This window comes from Oryctolagus cuniculus, chromosome 15 (genome assembly GCF_964237555.1).
Source record: "Oryctolagus cuniculus chromosome 15, mOryCun1.1, whole genome shotgun sequence".
NCBI classification, from domain to species: domain Eukaryota; kingdom Metazoa; phylum Chordata; class Mammalia; order Lagomorpha; family Leporidae; genus Oryctolagus; species Oryctolagus cuniculus.
Genome location: NC_091446.1, coordinates 14,278,651 through 14,299,952, shown reverse-complemented (window position 1 = coordinate 14,299,952; position 21,302 = coordinate 14,278,651). Strand labels below are relative to the sequence as shown.

Genomic DNA, 21,302 nt, shown 5'->3' with positions numbered 1-21,302 from the left:
GGACCCAGAGACTCAAAAAGAAACACAACTTACATCAGAGAGGCAGAGGTGGGTGCTGCCTGACACATTGGATTTCAACTTCTGTGCCTGCGGAAAGACAAGAAAATGAAAGACTCAAACATAACAGGGGAAGAGCAATTACCGGCGACCCATTAATCAACGTTCGGCGCAGTGCTATCCAGTAAGTACGCGAGCCCCACGGTGAGCCTCCTGTATAATTTACAGTCTTCTAGTAGCAGCCTAATAAAGAACACGTGAAGTCAATTTTCACAACATATTTTACTTATCCCGGTATAGTCTCATTTCCACATGGAATCAATCTAAGTTGGAGAGAGAGATCTTTCATCCACTGGTTCACTCTCCAAATAGCCACGACTGGGGCTGGGCTGGGCCAAAGCCCATGGGTGCAGAGTCCTAAGTACTTGGGCCATCCCCCACTGCCTTCTCAGGCACATGAGCAGGGAGCTGGATTGGATGTAGAGTAGCCAGGACAAGGACCGGTGCCCATATGGGATGCCGGTATTGTAGGCAGGGGCTTTACCTGCTATACGACAGCGCAGGTCCCAATCTAAATTTCTTTTTGACAGGCAGAGTTAGACAGTGAGAGACAGAAAGGTCTTCCTTTTTCTGTTGGTTCACCCCCCAAGTGGCTGCTACGAAGCACCGAAACCAGGAGCTTCCTCCTGGTCTCCCATGGGGTGCAAGGCCCAAGCACTCGGGCCATCCTCCACTGCCTTCCCCGGGCCACAGCAGAGAGCTGGACTGGAAGAGGAGCAACCAGGACAGAATCTGGCGCCCCAACTGGGACTAGAACCCGGTGTGCCAGCGCCGCAAGGCGGAGGATTAGCCTAGTGAGCCATGGGGCCAGCCCCAATCTAAATATTTTTAATAAGACAATTTACATTTTGTTTTTTCATACCAAGTCTTCAAAACCTGCTACTCACTGTGCCATACCTCAATTAGGACCTTCCTTGTTTCAAAAGCTTAGGAGCTAACCATGGCTTCTGTAGGGGCAGTAGAGGCAGCATTAGATTACTAATGAAAAATTTCTGTTCACCTGGTTATATTTCTGAACGTTGATTTTGGGAGGCGTCTCCTCCTACTTAAAAATGTTGCAGTGACAATACCCACTCATGGGCAGGTATGGGGGGGTAATGATTAAGCCACCACTTGGGACACCTGTGCCCCATATCAGTGTGCCTTGTTCTAATGCCAGCAGCTGCACTTTCGGGTTCAGCTTCTTGCCAGTGTGCCTGCGAGGCAGCAGATGATAGCATAAGTACTTGGGTTTCTGCCACCCATGTTGGAGAGCCTGGTGGAGATCCTGGCTTCCATCTGGCCTCTCCCTGGCTGTTGAAGGGCATTTAGGGAAGGAATCAGGATGGAAGCTCTCTCCCTCTGTCACTCCAGCTTTCAAATAAATAAAAACTATTTTTAATCACCATTGATTAGTTAACTAGAGAGGGGCCTTCTTGAAGCTTCTTTGCTAACTAGAGCAATGAATAAATAAGTGACCAAACACCTACCATGCTCCCATTTTCCAACACTGGGCAGAATATGGCAAACAAAGACAACATAGTCCCTGGGCTGGGGGAACTCTACCCTCCTGAGTAAGCCACTCACTGGGCACTAAGACACGGGTTGTTGCGGATGGGTGCCTGGATGAACCTCACAGGCCATTACAGACCCCAGTCCTACACCTTGAAATCTGCCCCTGGGAAAGCTGCAAAGGAGCTTGGTTCTGGAAACTTTGAGCTCCTGGTAAATCCTCTTAACTGGAGCCACCATCGACGGGGCCTCTGCCTGAGATTTCGTTGAAGAGAAGGTTTCATTGCTCAAATAATGACCACGGAAACACTAGTGAAAATGGCTGGCCCAGTACAAACCTTTTTGTTTTACCAAGAAAAGCAATCAGAGCCCAGGGGAGTGACTTATCCAAGGTCACACAGCAATCTACGTGTAGAGTGAGGATGCAGACCAAGTCTGCATTGCTTGGGTGAAAATGCGCTCCCTTCTGCACCATGGTGTTTCCCCAAGGCTCTACCTCCTCCCAGGTCCACCCAAGGAACGCCTGTGACACCCCCACCTCGCTGTCGCCCTCAGGACGAGGCCTGGGTAGGCATCACACCTGAATCGAGGAGGAGCTGGACAGCCAGCTGTGTGAGGTGGCACCCACGGCAAGGCGCTTGCAACTCACTGAAAATGACAGCAGGTTCAACACCGTGTAATTCCTTACCATCCCACTCCTCGGGGGGCAGCATCCTCATCTTTGCCTGTATTTGCATATGGCAGCTGTGCCTATGAAGTAGAAACCTTTAAACAGGCATCAAAAGTAAGGCACTGGGCGGCATCCCAGAGCTGTTCAAAGGTCACTAAATGTCACATGGAAGGTCCAGAGAGGAGTTGAGCCCGACCCACGAGCCTACTTCTTTATGAACAGTGACTCTGGTCTCCTGCTCCCTCCAGAGAACAATGTGGACAACTTCACATGGTTTATTTCTGTTCAAGATTGGAGTTGTGCCCAGACACCCAAATGGCCCTAAAACGTCACATTCGGCCTTTCCTAAGCCGTCATCTACAAAAGACAGGAACTTGCTAAGATCCTTTGTATAACAAACACATTCGCTAAAGCACACAGAGAAGGCAGCGTGACCTCCAGACTGGGGTGCGGTATGCCTGCAGGTGCCTTCGGAACTTCTAGTCACTGTCAAGCTGCGCCTCTGCGTCTGGACCACAGCAGGCTCCGAGGGGAGGCCTCCACCCGGCCACATACACTGTGGTGAGCGCCCGCAGGCAGGGTTCACCTGCCGTCTGCACCATCTGGGACCCTCACTAGCTATGCTTCTCAGTCACCCCAGGAACCTGCTCCAGCACTGGTAGAACGGCTAACAACTCCGCCATTAGTAAAGGATGGTGAAGGGGCTTCCAGCCATGCCCTGGAGAAGGCAGATTTCTGAGCCCTCCTTAATCCCCGAGGGTCTCACTCTGTATCCGGGAATGACTATGACACAGGAAAATGCATTAGCCCAGCTCCAAGTCCAGGAGGTGTCTGGGCTCTTATTTCTTCAAAGGGGCAGCCCGTTGGCCTCTCTGTGCAGAAAAGGGGCACCTTCTGGCCTTGCTTCCCTGCAGCCCCAGGGGCCTGAGCAAAGCCAGGGCAGCAGTCCCCCAGCTCTCCTTGCCCAGAGGGCCACTCAGGTTGGTATAACCTGACAGGGGCTGAGTCCAGGGAAGGAGGGGCAGCCAGGCCCTGTGGATGCTCTGGGAAAACACCTGTTCTCCTGTGCAACATCTCCCTACCCCTCAGAGGCACGGGGCACTCCAGAGACTAGAAGCCCACAGCCAGGTCTCTGAGGCCCTGCTTACACGTGTTCACAAGCTTTCTCCCGCGAGGACGCGGTACCCGGGAACGTGCCGTGATGTAGCGGCCACCGCGGGCCGTGAGTCTGAGCAGCAGGTGAAGGGCAATGTTCCCGGGGGCGGAAGTGGCAGGTGGCACGGCGGTTCCAGAATCAAAGGACTGCACGCGCAAGGGAGAGCTTTAAAAACTTCACTCCAGTGAGAGGCAGGCCAGTGTGGATTCTGCTGCCTGGACTGGACAGTGTGCACTACAGGTGGAAAATTGGCAGCTGGGACAGCATGGGGCCCAACAGCGTATGCCACAGGTGGAGAGCGGGCCCTGGATTCAGACCCGGCTGCTGCCGGCCCGCTGCATGCTCTTGAGTCTTGGACCCTGTGGAAGTCCCCAGGGACGCCTGAAGGGTAGGCGCCTACATAAGAACATCTGGGTCTTCAAGCCCAAGTCAGCTGACAAACCTGTTGTGTCCACACTTGAAAGGCATTTCTGAAAACACCATCAAGCTATCACTGTGTCTTGCAAGCCAGGTATGGTAAATGCAAAGACACAAAGTTACAGGGCTTCCCCCATCCCCTCGCAATGGTCGCTCCAAGGACCGCTTGCATACTGCAAACCTTGCCTTGGTTGTTGAGAATTGGGATGGCCCCAGGAAAATGAAACAGCAAACCAACTTCTGAGACTTTGTAAGGCACATGGAGTCAGAATCTGGAAGCGCCCCTTCCAGGGCTGGGCTGTAACACGGAAGTGTTGGCACAGGGCTCAGCTAATGACGGGGTAGGAGGGACCCAACACAGCCCTCAGCCTGCCCCACCTTTCTGGACACCAAATCTCTACTATGTCTTAAAAAGAGGTGAGGCTATGGGGCCGGCACTGTGGTACAGCAGGTTAATGCTCTGGCCTGCAGTGCCAGCATCCCATATGGGCACCGGTTCAAGACCCAGCTGCTCCACGTCTGATGCAGCTCTCTGCTATGGCCTGGGAAAGCAGCAGAAGATGGCCCAAGTCCTTGGGCCCCTGCACCCACGTGGGAGACCTGGAGGAAGCTCCTGGCTTCAGATCGGCGCAGCTCCGGCCATTGCGGCCAATTGGGGAGTGAACCAGAGGATGGAAGACCTCTCTCTCTGCCTCTCCTCTCTCTGTGTAAGTCTAACTTGCAAATAAATAAATCTTTTTAAAAAAGGATTTTTTTTCTAAAAGTCTACTCGAATCACTGTTACAATATATTGATAAAGTGAATCATTTCATCTCACAAAAAGTGTATGCATCCTCACTGCTGATGCGGGAGACGTTCTGAGATGGTGAAATCGCCACCAACAAACACAGGACCTCGCGGTTTGCATCTTGAGAATGGGAAGGTGGGGGGAGCCCTGGAGAAGCCTGGGCCCAAACCTTCCCCACATTCTAGCAAACCAAGGAAACCTGTGCCTGAGGCACTTCACACGCCTTGTCACTCCCGCAGCTGCTGCTCTTGTGTTATAAAACTGTCACTGGCGGTTATCCGCAAGTCCAGGCACGTCACATAATAGAATTTCCAGGGCACTGTCATTGTGGGGCCAGACCACGCCAGGCCCCGGCACCAGAGGGTTAATAAATGCATTAGATGCTGTTAACCTCTGCTACCTGGAGTCAGAGTGGTGCCTCTCCTGCTTTTTACCCAGTGATTAGCATTGGGAAAGCTGGCCCTGGTGCCCAGGGCTTCCCTGGGTAGAACACACAGACACATACCCACTTCTCAGCACTCAGCCCAGTCCCCGCCCTGGTTCTGCCCACAGCAGGCTCTCGGCAGCCGTGGGGACGGGTCAGGCTCCTGAGTAGCACATTTGCTGTTTTATGGAATCAGAGACTTAAAAGCACACCCAGCCCAGAGCCTGGCCTCTGCTGCCCCAGGACTCCGTTTCTGCAGGGAAGCCAGTGTTTCATCTCGAGTTTTTAGGCAGCTGTCAGCCAGCAGGGCATGGAACATTTCTCTGCTCTCCTCCGTGCATAAGAAAAAACCGTTTTCTGCTCTACCTCCAGAAAATAAAACCAGAGGAAGCTGCCCAATCCAATAGCAACAGACTGTCCAGGCTGCAGCCAACGAGTCCTAATTAATGAGGCTCTGGTTCTTTTCTCCCTTGCTTTACTGATTAGAGAGATTTGCTATATTAGGAACCTGTTTGCTTAATGACAGAATACAAGCAATAAACAGAGAAATACACAGACTGTAAAATGCAATCAACTTTGCTATGCAGCGCTCACTAAGTACCTTGCGACATCTATCACACTTGTCAATACCGGTTTATTAGCATACGAGTCCCTTCTGCGGCATAAATTGGACCTCTGCTAGGGGAAGCCACTGCATGAGTTCTTCCCAAAAACAGTCCAGAAGCAAAAGTCTGGAACACCCGAAGCCGTTTCTCAATTTCAATCTCTGCATCTGAGGTTTCTTTGTAAGACAAAACACAGGGAAGAGGGTGTGCGCCTAATTCTGAGGATAACTGAGCAGAACCACTTGCTTCGGAATCCCCCCCCCCCCCCGCCGTGTGCTTTAATCAAATTCACCTGATTATAGGCTTTTATGGGGAGTGCTTACTATATAACAGTTCTATTACAGACTTGATGCATATTTGCCCTAAGTAATTTCTGCACATTAAAAAAAAAAAGGAAAAAGCTGCCGCTGCCTGCGAGTGAATCCAAGCTACAGCCTGGGGGTCTGCCCAGTGTTCCAGGGTCTCCGACTCTGCAGCTTTTCAGGTTTTGTCTGTTAACTTCGAGGAGCACCGAGGTTTATTGCTGGCCAGCTTTTCCACAATCCCTGCCACCGTCTTGAAACGCATCTCCGTGGTGATGTGCTTTTCCTATAAACTTGGTAGCACAGCTTGTAATCACCAGTCTGGATCACGTGCAGTGCGATGGGCTGCGGAAAACCAGCGCACACATCGGTTGGGCCGGCTCGGAGTGCCGGGATTGGGCATTTGTTTTTCAGAGTCTGGGAGGCAGACAGGAGGGATCCGTTTCCTTCAAATTGAATTCGGCCAAGATCCCTGGACCCTGGCATGAGCCAGGCAGGGAACAGGGGCCGTGGTAAGAGCAAGGGGGAGCTGGGCTGGCTGTGTCTCTGGGGACCTTCTCTGCAGGCCTCCTCCACCTACTTCCCCCAGACTGTTGTTCCCTTTGTGTTGCCTGAACCGTAGCCAAAAGGTTCTCATTACATTAAACTCTAAAATGTCCTTGTAGAGATATTTCACTCTGTGTGGGTCTCAGGAAGTGTGCCAGGGGCCAGCTTTGTTAGTCTGGGCTGGTTGAGCCTGGTCAGAAAATGGAGGTGGGCTTCCAAGGGCTTGCATTCGCTTCCTTACCTGGAGGAAGCATGGTTCACACCCAGGTTGGGAAATATAGGTGGGGCCTCCAGCACCACACGTGCAGTGCCAGATGGGGATGCAGAGGTCGTAGCCTTGAAGGTGACCTGGACACATGCCCTAGAATCTAGAAGATCTTTGAATCCTCATGTCCATGGGGCAGTCCGAGTTTAACTGTGTGATTTAGTTTGAGCTGAGCACCAAGCTTGGAGCAGACCCTCTCTTCCTGGACCTGATCAGACTGGGCCCATGGTGGTCAATCGGGCAGCGACAGAGAAATCGCCTGGAAGGGGCACACTTGTATGAAACTTCAGTTGAAAATCTAACTGCCATTAATTTACTGATCTTTGGCCATATGACCAAGGTCACCATTTTTAAAGAGACTACCAGTGGGCGTTCCTGTGCTGTGTCTCACGTAAACTAAACCTGTGATTCATGGTCTACCATCCCCAGGTTCAGTTCCTTTAAAACCGAGGTGACACTTGTTGGACACCGACAGGAAGCTCCATGCAGATTCTCTACATTTTTATAATCTTTCTTCTACAGTTGTCTCACCCACAGCTAATCCAAGGGCTTTTTTTTTTTTTTTTTTTTTAAGACAGGCAGAGTGGATAGTGAGAGAGAGAGACAGAAAGGTCCTCCTTTTGCCGTTGGTTCACCCTCCAATGGCCGCCACGGCTGGCGCGCTGCGGCCGGCGCACTGTGCTGATCTGAAGGCAGGAGCCAGGTGCTTCCTCCTGGTCTCCCATGGGGTGCAGGGCCCAAGCACTTGGGCCATCCTCCACTGCACTCCCTGGCCACAGCAGAGAGCTGGCCTGGAAGAGGGGCAACCGGGACAGAATCCGGCGCCCCGACCGGGACTAGAACCCGGTGTGCCGGCTCCGCAAGGCGGAGGATTAGCCCAGTGAGCCGCGGCGCCAGCCGCTTTTTTTTGTAATTTTTTGAAATGTATGCTGCTTAGTTTTCATTGAACCAATTATGCTATTTAATGTCCCTAGTATAATCATTCATATAATGTTTAATTAGATGACAGCAGCAAAATACCAAACGACCAGCACAAAAAGTCTGAGCACACACACACTTGACTCCTGAAAGCCTGCATTCTCCAGAGGGGAGAGGGGAAACCTGCTTGCTTGGTGCATAACATGGGCCTTGTGCATCAGCAGTTACGGCTGCAGAGTAACAGCTTCTGTAGCGAGCTTTGCCTACAGCTTAGAAGTTGGTTGATAAATAGGGTGAAAAAGAACTTAGACCAGACAGGTTCTAAACCTGCGGTTTCAACCATCAGCTTGGCTCTAATACTCCCGTCCCTCTGTCTAAACAGTAGGTTGTTGAGAGAATCCAGTGTAATACTCTACATGGATGTCCATATAACATTCAGGTTGCTGTTGATAATCTCCCAGATGCTGGACGGTCTCTGGTCAATTTTGGATGGCAGCAAGAGTGGGAAAGGTAAAACTGTAGGCTCCCCGGGCAAGTGAGCATCAAGTTCAGAACCAGCTCGTGGTCTTCTGTGACCGCTGGGATTTAAACATGGATGCAATGAAAGAGACACAGGGCAGTAAGCTGCATCAACAATCCTCCATTAGCTCAGCAGTCCCCGGGGCTTCCCTGTCCGTCTCCAGCCCAGCATAAAAGGATGCCGACAGCCCTCACTTGTAATTTAACACTAATGGCAGGATGGTAAAAAGCACTGTGTTCAGGCACTGTCTACAGCATGGAGCTTAACAGGGTGCTCTGGCCGGGCTGTCGTCTTGTCATGATCCTCTTACATCTTCCTTTGCCTTTCCTCACGTTGGGACAAACTCAAGTTGCAAAATACACCAGAGAATGGCATGTGTTCGTTCATGGTTAACTTGCTTGATTAGTAAAATATTCAGACAAGAAGCAATTAGGCGCTGTAATTTAGAAAATTATGCCCAATTAACAATAAGATGATGCCAAACAACGTGCAAATGACGGCTCCGGGTGGGGGTGGAGGGTGTGCTGTAGTGCGAATATTCAGCTGTGATAGGGTAAAGACGAGGAGGAGGGACTGCCTGGCAAGGAAATGCAAATGTGCAGAAGCAACAGAAAAGATTCATCGCTGGCCCTGATGAGAAGTGCATGAAGCCTGTCTCATCAGCCACGCATCCTCACCACCATCAGATAATATTTATTAAGCCCCTCATTCTCCCATGCATTTATGGGCGGCTGAGTGCGGCTCCGTAATGGTTCTGTGACTTATGGCGGCGGCTAAGCTTTGATAGAAAACTCCACGAGCTGCAGGCAGGGCTTTTGTTCACCCTGTGGCTGTGGAGATGGAGCACTCTTGGTGCTACCAAAAAAAACCACATCTTATTTTAAAAATATATGCTTTTTGTCACCAGAGAAAAATAGCCTTGAAAACATGGGAAACCCAAGTAGATTAACGATGATGACCAAGCACTAATGTTCCTGACAGCCGCCACTGACGACGGGCCCATCTTCATTTTACCAAATGCTCCTGGTGACTGGGGGAGGCACTTCCCTTTGGCACAGATGGGGAACACAGAGGGGTTAGGAGAGGCTGTGACTTTCCCGAGTTTCCTCAGCCAGGAGTGTGCTGAGATTTGAACCCAGTCAATCTCACTTCAACACCCACGCATACTGACTCCTAGCCGTAAGTTCTAATCGTTACCCCTCACAATCCTTGCATCAGCCCTCTGAAATAGCTCTCATCATCCTGCTAACAAGATAAGGAAGGTTTTAAGATGTGGTAATAAGCTCGGGATCAGGGCCTGGCGTTGTGGTGCAGTGGGTTAGACTGCCACCTATAATGTCCATATCCCATAGGGGTGCTGGTTCGAGTCCCAGCTGCTCCATTTCTGATTCAGCTCCCTGCTGATGCACTTGGGAAAGCAGCAGAAGATGGGGCCCAAGTCCTTAGGGTGCTGCTAGTCACATGGGAGAGCCAGGTGGAGTTCTAGGCTCTTGGCTTTAGCCTGGCCCATCCCCAGCAGTTGAGGCCATTTGGAGAGTGAACCAGCTGATTAAAGATGGATCTCTCTCTCTCTCTCTCCCTCTCCCTCTTCCCCTCCTTCCCTCCCTCTGTTATTCTGCCTTTCAAATAAATAAATCTTTAAAATAAATAAGAGCTTGGGGTCACACACAGAGCCACTTCAGGCAGTCTAGAACCAGGACACAGACTGACAGAGGGGACAGAGCACCAGGGTCCTGCCAAGCCTCACCCTGAAACCAGAAGCAACTCTGCAGACGTGGCTGCCACGGGAGGTCAAAGGCCACACCAGGCAGTTTCTGCTCCCCTGAGAGCCCTGGAGAGGAGCACTTCCTGTCACAGCTGAGGTACCCGTGACCATGGGCCATGCAGGGAACAGCCACCCGAGAAGAACTCCCCAAACATCCACCCAGCGCCATAGCCTGAGATTCCTCGCTGGACATTCTCATCGAGAACCTGGCACCTCTCAGGCCTGAGATGTGAAGTGCAGGGAGGGGGAAGCTTTTGGTTGAATTTTATCGCACAAGGCACAGCCTTCAAGGAGGCGTGGCTGGTTACAAGGCCAAAGGATAACAGGTCAGTAGGGGATATAAGAAAATGGGTTTATTTATAGCACACGATCTCAGTGCGCTCAGAGGTAGTCTCATAGGTTACCCAGAGCAAGAGAGCATATTTACAGCCACGACGGTACAGACGTCCTATTCCTTTTTATTAAGCATGTTTATTACCCAGCAATTGGGTTAAGCAATTGTCCAACAGCTGAATTACTATCCTTCTGATGGGCTGGCCTCTCTGCCCTCTGGACCACAGGAGCAGGTGGCCTGATGGTTTGCCCCAGAATGCACCAAGGGAGGCCTACTCTATCCATCCCCATCCTTAAGTTATCCTTTGAGAAAAGTGGTCAAAGAGAGATGCTTAGGAGAAGGCATCATTTTAAATAGCTAATCATTAACGGCTGGTTCCATCGGAGGCCCATCTCTGCAAAGCAGCACACCTGTATGAAGTCCAAGTCCACTGCCCAGATGAATCTCAAGGTAAAGGTCACCAAAGACCCCCTCAGCACAGACCACCCAGGAGAAAGAAATAATGATAAAAATGATTACTGTGCGGCAGCTGAGTTACTGTGCTGAAGGATTTTGATTTAATTATTACACTCTCCCAGGCAAGAGTGCTTACCATTCCCATATCACAGATGACAAATCCAAGGATCAAAGAGATTAAAGTACTCTCCAACCAACTTTGCAGGAGGGTTTGCTTTTCATTGTAGCAAGAAGCCTGCTGTTCAGTGCCTTCCAGGACAACTCCTAAACATTTTTTCTTTTATAAATAAAAAAAAAGCAACTCAGAACCAACCATCTGCTGTTGGCCAATTGTTCACAAGATCCTTTGTCAAGATGCGGCACAATCAACACTGTGTTAGGCAGCTTTCTGCTACTGCAAGGAAATACTATTTCAGCTATGAAGAAGGATCAGGGTTCTGCAGGCTCGCAGTCCAAGACTGGGTGGCCCCGCTGTTTGCCTACTGATGGGGGCAGACAGTAATGGAGCCACACTTGTGGAGAGGAGGCAGGATGGCAGCAAGCTGGGCCTGACTCAGCTTTCATAACTCTGGACAGAGACAGTGAGCTACCTTCAGAGGGCACACCCCCAAGGACCCAAGGCCCACCTTCCAGGCCCAGCCCCTGAAGACCACAACTGGATGAAGAGTCCACCCTGTTAGCAGCATTAACTTATGACTCAAGGGTTTAAAGTCCTCCTTGAGTTCAGGAGCCAAATCATGGTCAAACCATTGCTTCCCGCGCCTGGCTTCCCCCTAACGCATGGCTTTCCCACTCACAACAGATGATCACGCTCTGGATTTTACTGGAGCCACTTATCCTGGAATTAGTATCCTGTGGATAATCCACGGTGTTGCCTCCACTCTCCAGAGGACCCTGGCGTCAGGAAAGCCCTGTTCTCCACCCACCCTGTAGCACAGGGTGGTAAGGGGTCACGAGTCTCAGGTCTCTGGACAGCACTCCAGAGAGGAAAGAGCTCAGCCACACGGGGCTTCCTCGGTGGCCATCTCTGTGTAAATGAAACAGGGCTCTGAGCCAGAGCCAGTCTTCTCAAGAATCTCACTGCACTCCAGGGGCTTGGGACAAAATTTCCCCCATGGAGTGCCCCACAGCTACACAGGTCACCTTGTATGTGTACCTGGCCCAGGACCATCTCTGAGTGACTTTAGCTATTGGACAACACACCCCTGGGAAAATTCCAGAAATATAACACGGGCTATAATGTCAATGCTAATATAAGATAGTGCCTTCTCCCAGGGCTATAGGCATACAATTTTTTTATTGTTTGTAATGACAACATATAATTCAAATGTAACATAGCATTCTCCTTTTTGCCAATGATTCCACAGAATGATGAGGTCTGAGTTATTCACAGGTGTTAATAAGGGACTGTTTTTAGAATTAAGAGCTGGGGTTGAGGCAGTGTGATTAAGGGGCTGTCTAAAAACGAAAACCCTTCTTGGGAGAACCAATTTACTGCCTATTGGACCCAAGGCTCCTCTGGTCTGGATGCCGTTTACCTTGAGCTTGGCAAATAGGTTTATTCCAGCTGGAGGAGACGCAGGAGAAAGGAGTAATGAGAAGAAAATTGTAACTCAGACACTGCACTGTGGACACAGCTACGCTGTGGTTGAGAAAAACAGATCCCATGACCCGCCTTTGTAGGAAAGGTGACACCTGGGTTCACCGAAGGTGAGCAGCAGATTCTGATAAAAGCTATTTTTCTAAGTCATTAAATTGGTTTTTAGGATCTTTATACTCTCCTTCATCTGAACAATTATTAAACTATAAAACAGAATTGCACAATTGCTGAAACTATAATCTGAAATTTTACAGCCAGCCATAAAATGCTATATTATTAAACTATACCAAAGATGCTCAAGCCTATTACAACTTTTTAGGTGAATTACAAAAACCCTTTAGTGGTGATACAGTAAGCCTAAATTACAGTAGTTGGTATCCTGACTGTACGTGGAACCGAAGTTGGCAACAACTCAGACATGCCACTCACAAAGACATCATTACCGGACTCAGTGTGTAGGAGTCCACATCTGCTAACAGCTGCTCCAGGCAGCCCCACATCTGATCCCTGCAGGCTGCTGCAACGGCTTGTCTTGAGGCAGGTGCCTCTCCCTACGTCCCTCGCACCCCACAACTAACCAAGAGCCATGTTCAAGGTCTCGTATCGGTGACACTGAGAATTAAGGTTTGCAGTTACGCTGATCATTTTCCCACAATCTCTCCCCCCAGTGAGACTGGGTTCCCAGCTTTTAACTGGCACATCACAACTGCACGGGATACAGTGTGACATTTCAATACAGATGTGCTGTGACGAACACATCAGGGCAACTGGCAACTCCATTTAGCCTCAGTTTCTTTGTGTTGGGCCCAAAGTGAGATGCTTAGTTACCAAGCACCTGCCGCTTACATGTGTGATGCTATCTACGTGACGGCTGGTGCCCGTTAGACCCTGAAGCCTTCCACTTCCAGTGGGCTTTGAGTACGTAACCGAGAACACAGCAGCAGCCTTAGCAGAGGAACTTCCAAGTTTGAGCTCCAAGTTCTGGCACTTTCCTGGCTGATGGGCTTTGGAAGTGCGCAACAGCAATTACCCCAAAAAGAGTTTCCACAACCGCCTCTTTGCTCCCAGGGTGAGCGTGGGTGGATCTGGGATGCTTGGCTCCCCTCTGAGCTCATCTGCTGGCACCTGGAGCCGAGGCCTTTAGGCTGGAGGAAGGCAGTCTCTCCACCCTGGGAGGAGCTGGGCCCACCACAAAGGCCCTGAGGCCACTTGGCAGCCCGGTCCAGAGCTCTGCCATGAGGCTTCCAGGCGGGCAGAGGGAGGCAGAGGAGGGCTGTGCCGCTTAGTGATTCTGCTAGGGGAAGACCCCCCACAGCTCATTTTTCCCTGAAAACAAACACACTCCAGGCAGGAGCGCATTATGCAAAGGAAATGCTAGGTGTAGCCAAGATTCAAATATTTTTTTAATGAGACACACACAACAGTGGGTGCTAGAAAATATTCAGTATCACACAGAAATGATGTCCCCCAACCCCCTGCCAAAGACCATAAACCAAATGTCACAGGAAACATGTAGCCCCAAGACCACTGAAGGTCTAGGCAATGGCATCCAAGTTTCCAGTCATTGGATTCAGCGTGTGAGCTATGGACTCAGTGCTAACATGTATGGCACTGTTCTTGTCCTCAATCCCACCCCTTGGAAACTCCCCCTTTCTCAGATCCAGGTGGGAGGAACCTCCCAGGATTTGGTCTAAATACTTCCATCTACTGTGGTCCTTTCCCACAAAGCCTAAAAAAGCAACCAACCAGCCAACCAACAACTATCTCTCACAAGAAGGTGACGGTGCGGAGCCCTAGAAGGCTGTAGACTCCAGCAGGTCCCCAAATGATGAGAGCCAGTGGTGAGCCTAAGTCAATGTCCCCTGTGATACTGTCCGAGGCCATCACCGGTACACTGGTGTCGCCAGGGGAAGACTGAAATTTCCCAACACGGGTGCTGAAGCCCTGTGTCCCTCCCCAGTTTCTTTTTTTTTTTTTTTTGACAGGCAGAGTGGACAGTGAGAGAGAGAGACAGAGAGAAAGGTCTTCCTTTTTGCCGTTGGTTCACCCTCCAATGGCCGCCGCGGTCGGTGCGCTGAGGCCAGCGCACCGCGCTGATCCGATGGCAGGAGCCAGGTGCTTCTCCTGGTCTCCCATGGGGTGCAGGGCCCAAGCACCTGGGCCATCCTCCACTGCACTCCCTGGCCACAACAGAGAGCTGGCCTGGAAGAGGGGCAACCGGGACAGAATCCGGCGCCCCGACCGGGACTAGAACCCGGTGTGCCGGCGCCGCAAGATGGAGGATTAGCCTAGTGAGCCGCGGTGCCGGCCTCTCCCCAGTTTCTATGCAGAAGCCCTAACCCCCCATGAGATGGTATTAGGAGGCGGGGTCCTGAGGCTCGAGCCCCATGATGACATCAGCACCCTTAGGATGAGACACCAGAGACCCTTTTCTCCTCCACAAGACAGGGAGAAGACGGCCCCCACCCAGAACCCAATCTGCCTGCCCCTTGATCTTAGCCTTGCCAGCCTCTGGAACCGTGAGCGGCACATTTCTACGGCTTAAGCCACCCAGTCTGGTGTTTGTTCTGTAGCCCAAATGGGCTGAGATAAGTAGTAACCGCAGGCCTCTCCAGGTTTTTCCTGTACCACCTGGCAAAGATTTGGGCCACTGCATCGTGTTCTCTCCTTTCCCTTAGCTCCTTCTCATTTGAGGCGGCGGCAGCTTAGAGGAAGGAAAAGTAAGTCTTTGAGGCTTTGGGCAGTGATTTCCACGTTGGGGCAGTTTTGTCCCCAAGGGACATTGGGCAATGTCGCAAACAGATTTGGTTGTCACAACTGGGAAAAATGCTACTGGCATCTAGAGAAGGGGCTGGGGGTACAGGGCAGACCCCTGTCACAGGGAATTACCCAAATCGAAATGCCAACCGTGCCAACGATGGGTAAGCCTGACCCATTCAGAGCCAAGAGCTACCACTGAACGCTCATCCCTGAAGTCACCAAGGCTGGCAGAGGGGTGTGCGGCCCGCCTATGGCAAACACGCCAGAGGCAGCGAGTGACTCCCATGGAGAAGGGGCTGCCTCTCAACACATCTCAAAACCACCACTCCACCTTTCCAGTCTACTGCACCTTGGCAGAGGAGGCCAGAGAAGCCACTGGAAAACAGGCCCCTAAAGCAAGGCCTAACTCAGGCCCCTCAGAGCACTTCTCTGCTGAGGTGGGACGCAGGGGACCAGTGATAACCAAGTGAGGCCTCCAAATTCCAGCTCCCTTAGGGGAAGCTTCACAGTAGAGCGTTAGAATTAAAATTCTATTTTAAAGCAACCAGCTCTGATAAGGCGTTGTGCAGTAAAGGTTTCTACTGGCTTTTGTTCCTGGTTCCAGAGAGAGAATCTCTAAATCCTAAGAATTTCTAGAGGCCGGCGCCGCAGCTCAATAGGCTAATCCTCTGCCTTGCGGCGCCAGCACACCAGGTTCTAGTCCCGGTCAGGACGCCGGATTCTTTCCCTGTTGCTCTTCTTCCAGGCCAGCTCTCTGCTGTGACTGGGGAGTGCACTGGAGGATGGCCCAAGTGCTTAGTCCCTGCACCCCATGGGAGACCAGGAGAAGCACCTGGCTCCTGCCTTCAGATCAGCGCGGTATGCCGGCCGCAGCGGCCACTTGGAGGGTGAACCAATGGCAAAAGGAAGACCTTTCTCTCTCTTTCTCTCTCTCTCTGTCCATTCTGCCTGTTTAAAAAAAAAAAAAAAAAAAGAATTTCTAGAGTAATAGGAGTGCGTTTGTAATGCCTGGGTCCCCTGGTTCAGCCCGGTGTGCATGGGTCAGCAAAACCAACAAAACCAACCATGGATCAGTCACAGCATGGGGACTTTGAGCCACAGGAGGCCAGAGAGTGGGGAGGAGACTGTGTTCAGTCCTGGAGCCAGCGATTCAATTAATACTGGCTATGCAATCAAACACCAATAAAAACTTTGGACACTGAGCTTGGTGGAGCCTCGTGACTGGTGAACACAGCGCAGGGCGACATGCTGGGGCCAGTCGGCTTCCTCCACAGTGAGCTAAGCCACGGCTTGCAATGTTGGCAACCCATACTGGAGCACTGGCTCAAGTCCTCCACTCTGCTTCTGATCCAGCTCCCTGCTAATGTGCCTGGGAAGGCAGCAGATGACGGCCCAAGTACTTGGGCCCCTGCCACCCCCATGAGACCCCTGCATGGGATTCCTGGCTTGTGGCTTTGGCCTGACCCAGACTTGGCTGGTGTAGCCATTTGGGGAGTAAACCAGGTGATGAAAGATCTCTCTTTTTCTCTCTCCTTCCCTCCCTCCCTCTCTCTCCCTCTCTGAGCTGATCTGCCTTTTGAATAAATAAACCTTAAAAAAATTTTTTTTAATTCCATGGGGAGAGGGCACAGAAGCTCCGACTGAGAGCCCCTGCCCCACCGACCCTGCTCTTTCCATCTCTTCATTTGACTGCGTACAATTCACATTCTCTATAATAAAGCTGTCGGCCTAAGTACAGCACTTTCCTGAACTCTGTGAGTCGTTCTAATGACTTGAACTTGAAAGGGTTATGGGAATTCCTGAACTTGCAATTGGATGGTCAGAAATGCAGGTGGCCTGGGAACCCCCAAGTGCAGCTGGAATCAGAGTGGAGGCTGCCTTGTTGGGGACCTGCCCTTAACTCGGGGAGTCTGACATGGCTCCAAGTGGTTAGCGTCAGAATTGAGTTGTCTTGTGGTACGCCAGTTGGTATCCGCATAAGCATCATTACTTTCCTTTATGCTAGTTTATGAACCAGCCTGACACTTCAATCTGCCAGATGTTCAACAAGCATTGAGGGACAGATTTAATCTATAGTGATGAAGAATGTTATCCAGAAACAGAATGTGTAAGGTACTCTGATTCAGGTAATGCAGTGTAGCTGTTTAAAACACATCCAGGGGCTGGTACTGTGGCACAGTGGGTTAAAGCCCCAATGTGCAGTGCCAGCATCCTATATGGGTGCTGGTTCAAGTTCTGGCTGCTCCTCTTCCAACCAGCTCTGCTATGGCCTGGGAAAGCAGAAGACATGGAAGACCCAGAAGAAACTCCTGGCTCCTGGCCAGGATCAGCTCAGCCCTGGCCATTGTGGTCATTTGGGGAATGAACCAGTGAATGGAAGACTTTTCTTTCTCTCTGGTTCTACCTCTAATTCTTTCAAATAAATAAATCTTTAAAAAATTAAAAATAAACACAGAGATGGCAGGGAGAGTCTACTTTCCTGTCTCTCCTCTGCTGATCAGGCCTCTGTTCCTTGGGTCTCTTGTCTGAAAAATGGAATAATACCAGTTCTGACCTCATGAGGATGGCTCTGGGAAGTGCTATATGCACATTTGCTCTATTAATGGCAAAGCAGACAAAGCTGAGGTGACACAAGTTATTCAAGCTAACTGGTCTGGGATCGATCATAGAATGTGACTATAGTTTCCCAGAGTGCAGTCTGCAGACCACTATGGCATTATTCTGGGTGACGTATAAACTTCCTTTCCTGTTTTTAGTGTTTCCATGCTTATTTTAATCTGCAGAGCCCACACAGTGAATTCATGATGTCACATGTTTTCAACAGCATCACATGCGTGCAAAGGCTCACGTGTGTGAATCAATAAGTATGTCTCATCATGAGTTTAAAGATAAATATTAGGCAGCCAAGTGGATGGCTGGAGTGTAGATACGGGAAAGACTCCCAAGTCCCGGGCTTTGGGGCTACAAGGCAGGAGCAGTCCGCACACACCACCTTTTCTGCAACCAAGAGCGTTTCCCATTAACGACTGTGTCTCCTCTTCCCAGTGTCAGCCTTAGTTAAAGCGATGCGGCCGACAGCCCCACCCCGGTAAGCAGGCTGGAGCGAGATCTGACCAGTGTGGCAGCTCCAAGTCAGGGCTCCAAGAAGCAGGCTGTTAAGACGAAGCTCCCACGAGGCTCCCTCCGGGCAGAGAGAGGGGGAAGCTGGAACAATGCTAATCCCTCAGGGCCTGGTCCTTTCTTTGTTGTGTTGGTTTCCCTTCCTTCTTGGTCTGGTGACCAATGCACGCTCCTCCCATTCCCCTCCTCTCATTGCGATTTCCTGCAATGACATATCTTAGAACTGGCAGGATAACATTTGTTTCAAACCCTTCTTACAAATTAAGAGACCGAAAATGTAAAGAGCTGTCTCTGTCTTCTTCCACTGCTCCCGGCCCCACGGCCACCGCATCCGGGGTGAGGCTTTCTCGCATCTCAGGACAATGACACTGGTGGCCAGCGCTGAGCGCCATGGTCACCTGGTCATCATGCTTGGCTCTCTGTCTACTTGCACCACTCTTTCATCCTCACAAGGACACACAGTATTTTGCATTATACAGCCAGAGAGGGTAAGAAATGTGCTCCACGTCACACAGCAATAGGAGGCAAGCCAGGTCTTTCATTTGGGTTTCACCAACTTCAAAGCTCCAGCAAACCCAATCCTAGGCTGTCAACCACAAGTTAAGAGGACAGCACGGAGAAAGTGTCCTTGAGTAGCTCCACCGTGCAGACAGGGGTGTAGTCAGAGGCGGCAATCAAACATCTAGCCCAAGCCAAGGGCCTGGGGTGGAAATACCTCTCCCTCTCCACTCCCACTTTCCAGTCCCCTATCCTCCCACCAGGCACCCCACCACCCAGCCACACTCACAAACACCTCTTCTCCAATAGAAGATTAACGGGACGCCAAAGCGCCCCATTGCTCGGCAGGCATAAATTGCAAGAAAAACATTTAGAATATTGATTAAGTGCTTCATGCTAGAAGATTTAAATTTACCTCCTGTATTTCCAGGATTAGCTGACATAATGGGGTCAGTCTGCTGGCACCAATGATTTACAGCGCACACATTGGCAGCTCTCCTTTTAAAACTCGACACTTCAAAGTTTCACTTGGTCCCGGCCAGCACGGTCCTGAGTGTTTAGTGGGCTGAGATAATCTCAGCCTCTTCTAGATGTTTGGAGTTTGGCCATGAGTTTTTAAATCATGTCTGATCTGGCCTGGCCCTTCTGGAACAAGGTACTTTGTGTGGGTCCGATGAGTGTTGGGGCCACAGGGGGATGGGTAAGGGGTAGGATCATTGAAATAGAGGTTATTTTCAGTATACCAGTGCAGAACAGGTAAGAATTAAAAGCTTACATGCACCTTGCCAGCCACATCCTGTAAGTGTTTCTGCATGCTTGAGTCTACTATTGGAAGAGAAGGAGATGGGTGGAGGCCTCGCTGGGAGGCTGGGAAAGTGCAGCCCTAGATGGAAAGCCAAGTAACACACTGTGTACAGGGTATGAGGGGGAAGACAGCAGCCCTCTGCCCCACTGGCCTTGGCAGGAAGCACTCTCACAGGGGCTGTCCGTGTGGACAACTCTTCTACAACTGGGCAAGCTGCTTCGCTGGTTGCTTTCTGGAACACTGCCTTAGAAATCCCAGCAGGACGAGGAGATGGGACCTGAACCAGAGATCTACCAGGGCTGGTCCTCCACGTGTCCTTACACTTGGGTTTTATCCAGCTCACAAAAGGAATAGCGACTTTGGATGCAGCTTGTGCTGTTGGCCGCAGATTCCACCAACCCTGAATGGAAGATTGTCGGAAACAATATTGCATCTGTACTGAATGCGTACAGACTTTTGGTTCCTTGTCATTATTCCCTAAACATTACTGTATAGCAACTATTCACTTAGTGTTCATATTACATTGAGTATTCTAAGTACTCTAGAGACTGTTTACATTATACAGGAAGATATAGGTAGGTTACATGCAAATACTACAGCATTTGATACAGGGACTTGAGCATCCATGGATTCTAGCATCTGCAGGGGGGCCTGGAACCAATTCCCACTGTCACCAAGAATGGCTGTATTCTAGCTGACCGTGGAAATCGGAGGTCCACAAACATCACAGTCAGGGCTGCAAGTCCCCACTGCTAAGCAGCGTACAGCAACACAAAGAAGAACTTTCTCCAACACTGACTTACATCCCCCAAGATATTTAAATAAGCGACGAGTACAGTCCATTTGGTTTAAATACCCTGAGCTTTGCCCAGCCACCAGACCACTCAAGGGCACAGGAGATGAAGTAATTGGTAGAATTATCCATCTCTTTGTTTTCACGTGACCACTTTGTACAAGTCAAAGGAATATGCCAACAATAGCACAGCCTGCGTCATGCTCATTACTAATATGACTGCCAATTAATTCTGACATGCGAGCTTGGCGGGTTACCCAAAACCTGGTATTTGATCACCTCAGGGGGCGAGCACTTGGACATTTCTGTGACATTTCATACCAGCCCGTCAACTTCCCTTCTTTGAAGCCGAGTCTTTCCTCGGGACCACAGACGAGCCCTGGGTTCACCACACCCCGGCCCCCGGCCCCCGGGCCGAATGGCACTGGGCATGTGGAAGATTACACTTGGAGGCAGACTTTTGGAAAATGTTCACTCTTAGTTCTTCCCTTCCAAGGGGGAAATCAATCTCAAATGTTAAGACAGACCCTCCAGTGCCCGAGAGATTTCTCATATTATTGTGTATTTTAAAATATTACAAGAGGGTGCATCTCAAGGGAACTGAACTTTCCAGCTGCCAGAGACAGTGCCTTCCTCCGAGTCTGTTACCAGTGGATCCCAAGCTGGTTTCAATCAGTTCTATTCTGAGTAATGACACACGTGACTGGAACAAGCCCGTCCTGAGGACCCCCTGGCAACTGGTAATTCATCTGGAGACAGCCGGGCAGGCAAGGGAAAGAGAGATGGGGACAATGGGTCTCCCGGGAGCCCGAAGCCCAGGCACCAGTCCTAAATCAGCAGGAGGGATGATGTTCCTGGGGTGAAGGCCCATTGCTTATCACGGTCCCCTCCCCCCACCAGCCCCCATCCTCTGGCCTCAAATGACCCGCTGTTCACATGGGTCACCCTAAGAGGTCATCACGCCGTGAGAAGTTCTACTGGCAAGCTCTCGGTCCTCCCTGCCCCTACCTCCT

At 50.7% G+C, this 21,302-nt stretch overlaps 1 protein-coding gene across 5 annotated transcripts in view; it reads right to left on the bottom strand.

Annotated features, from left to right (window-relative positions):
- The window catches only part of GFRA1 (GDNF family receptor alpha 1), a 230,832-nt gene that overhangs the window by 7,651 nt on the left and 201,879 nt on the right, over positions 1-21,302 (bottom strand). For all 5 annotated transcript variants that reach the window (XM_070057165.1, XM_070057166.1, XM_070057167.1 and 2 more), the window contains one exon: positions 34-87. In XM_070057165.1, coding sequence (XP_069913266.1) covers positions 34-87 — 54 coding nt within the window. The remainder of the gene's footprint in view (positions 1-33; positions 88-21,302) is intronic.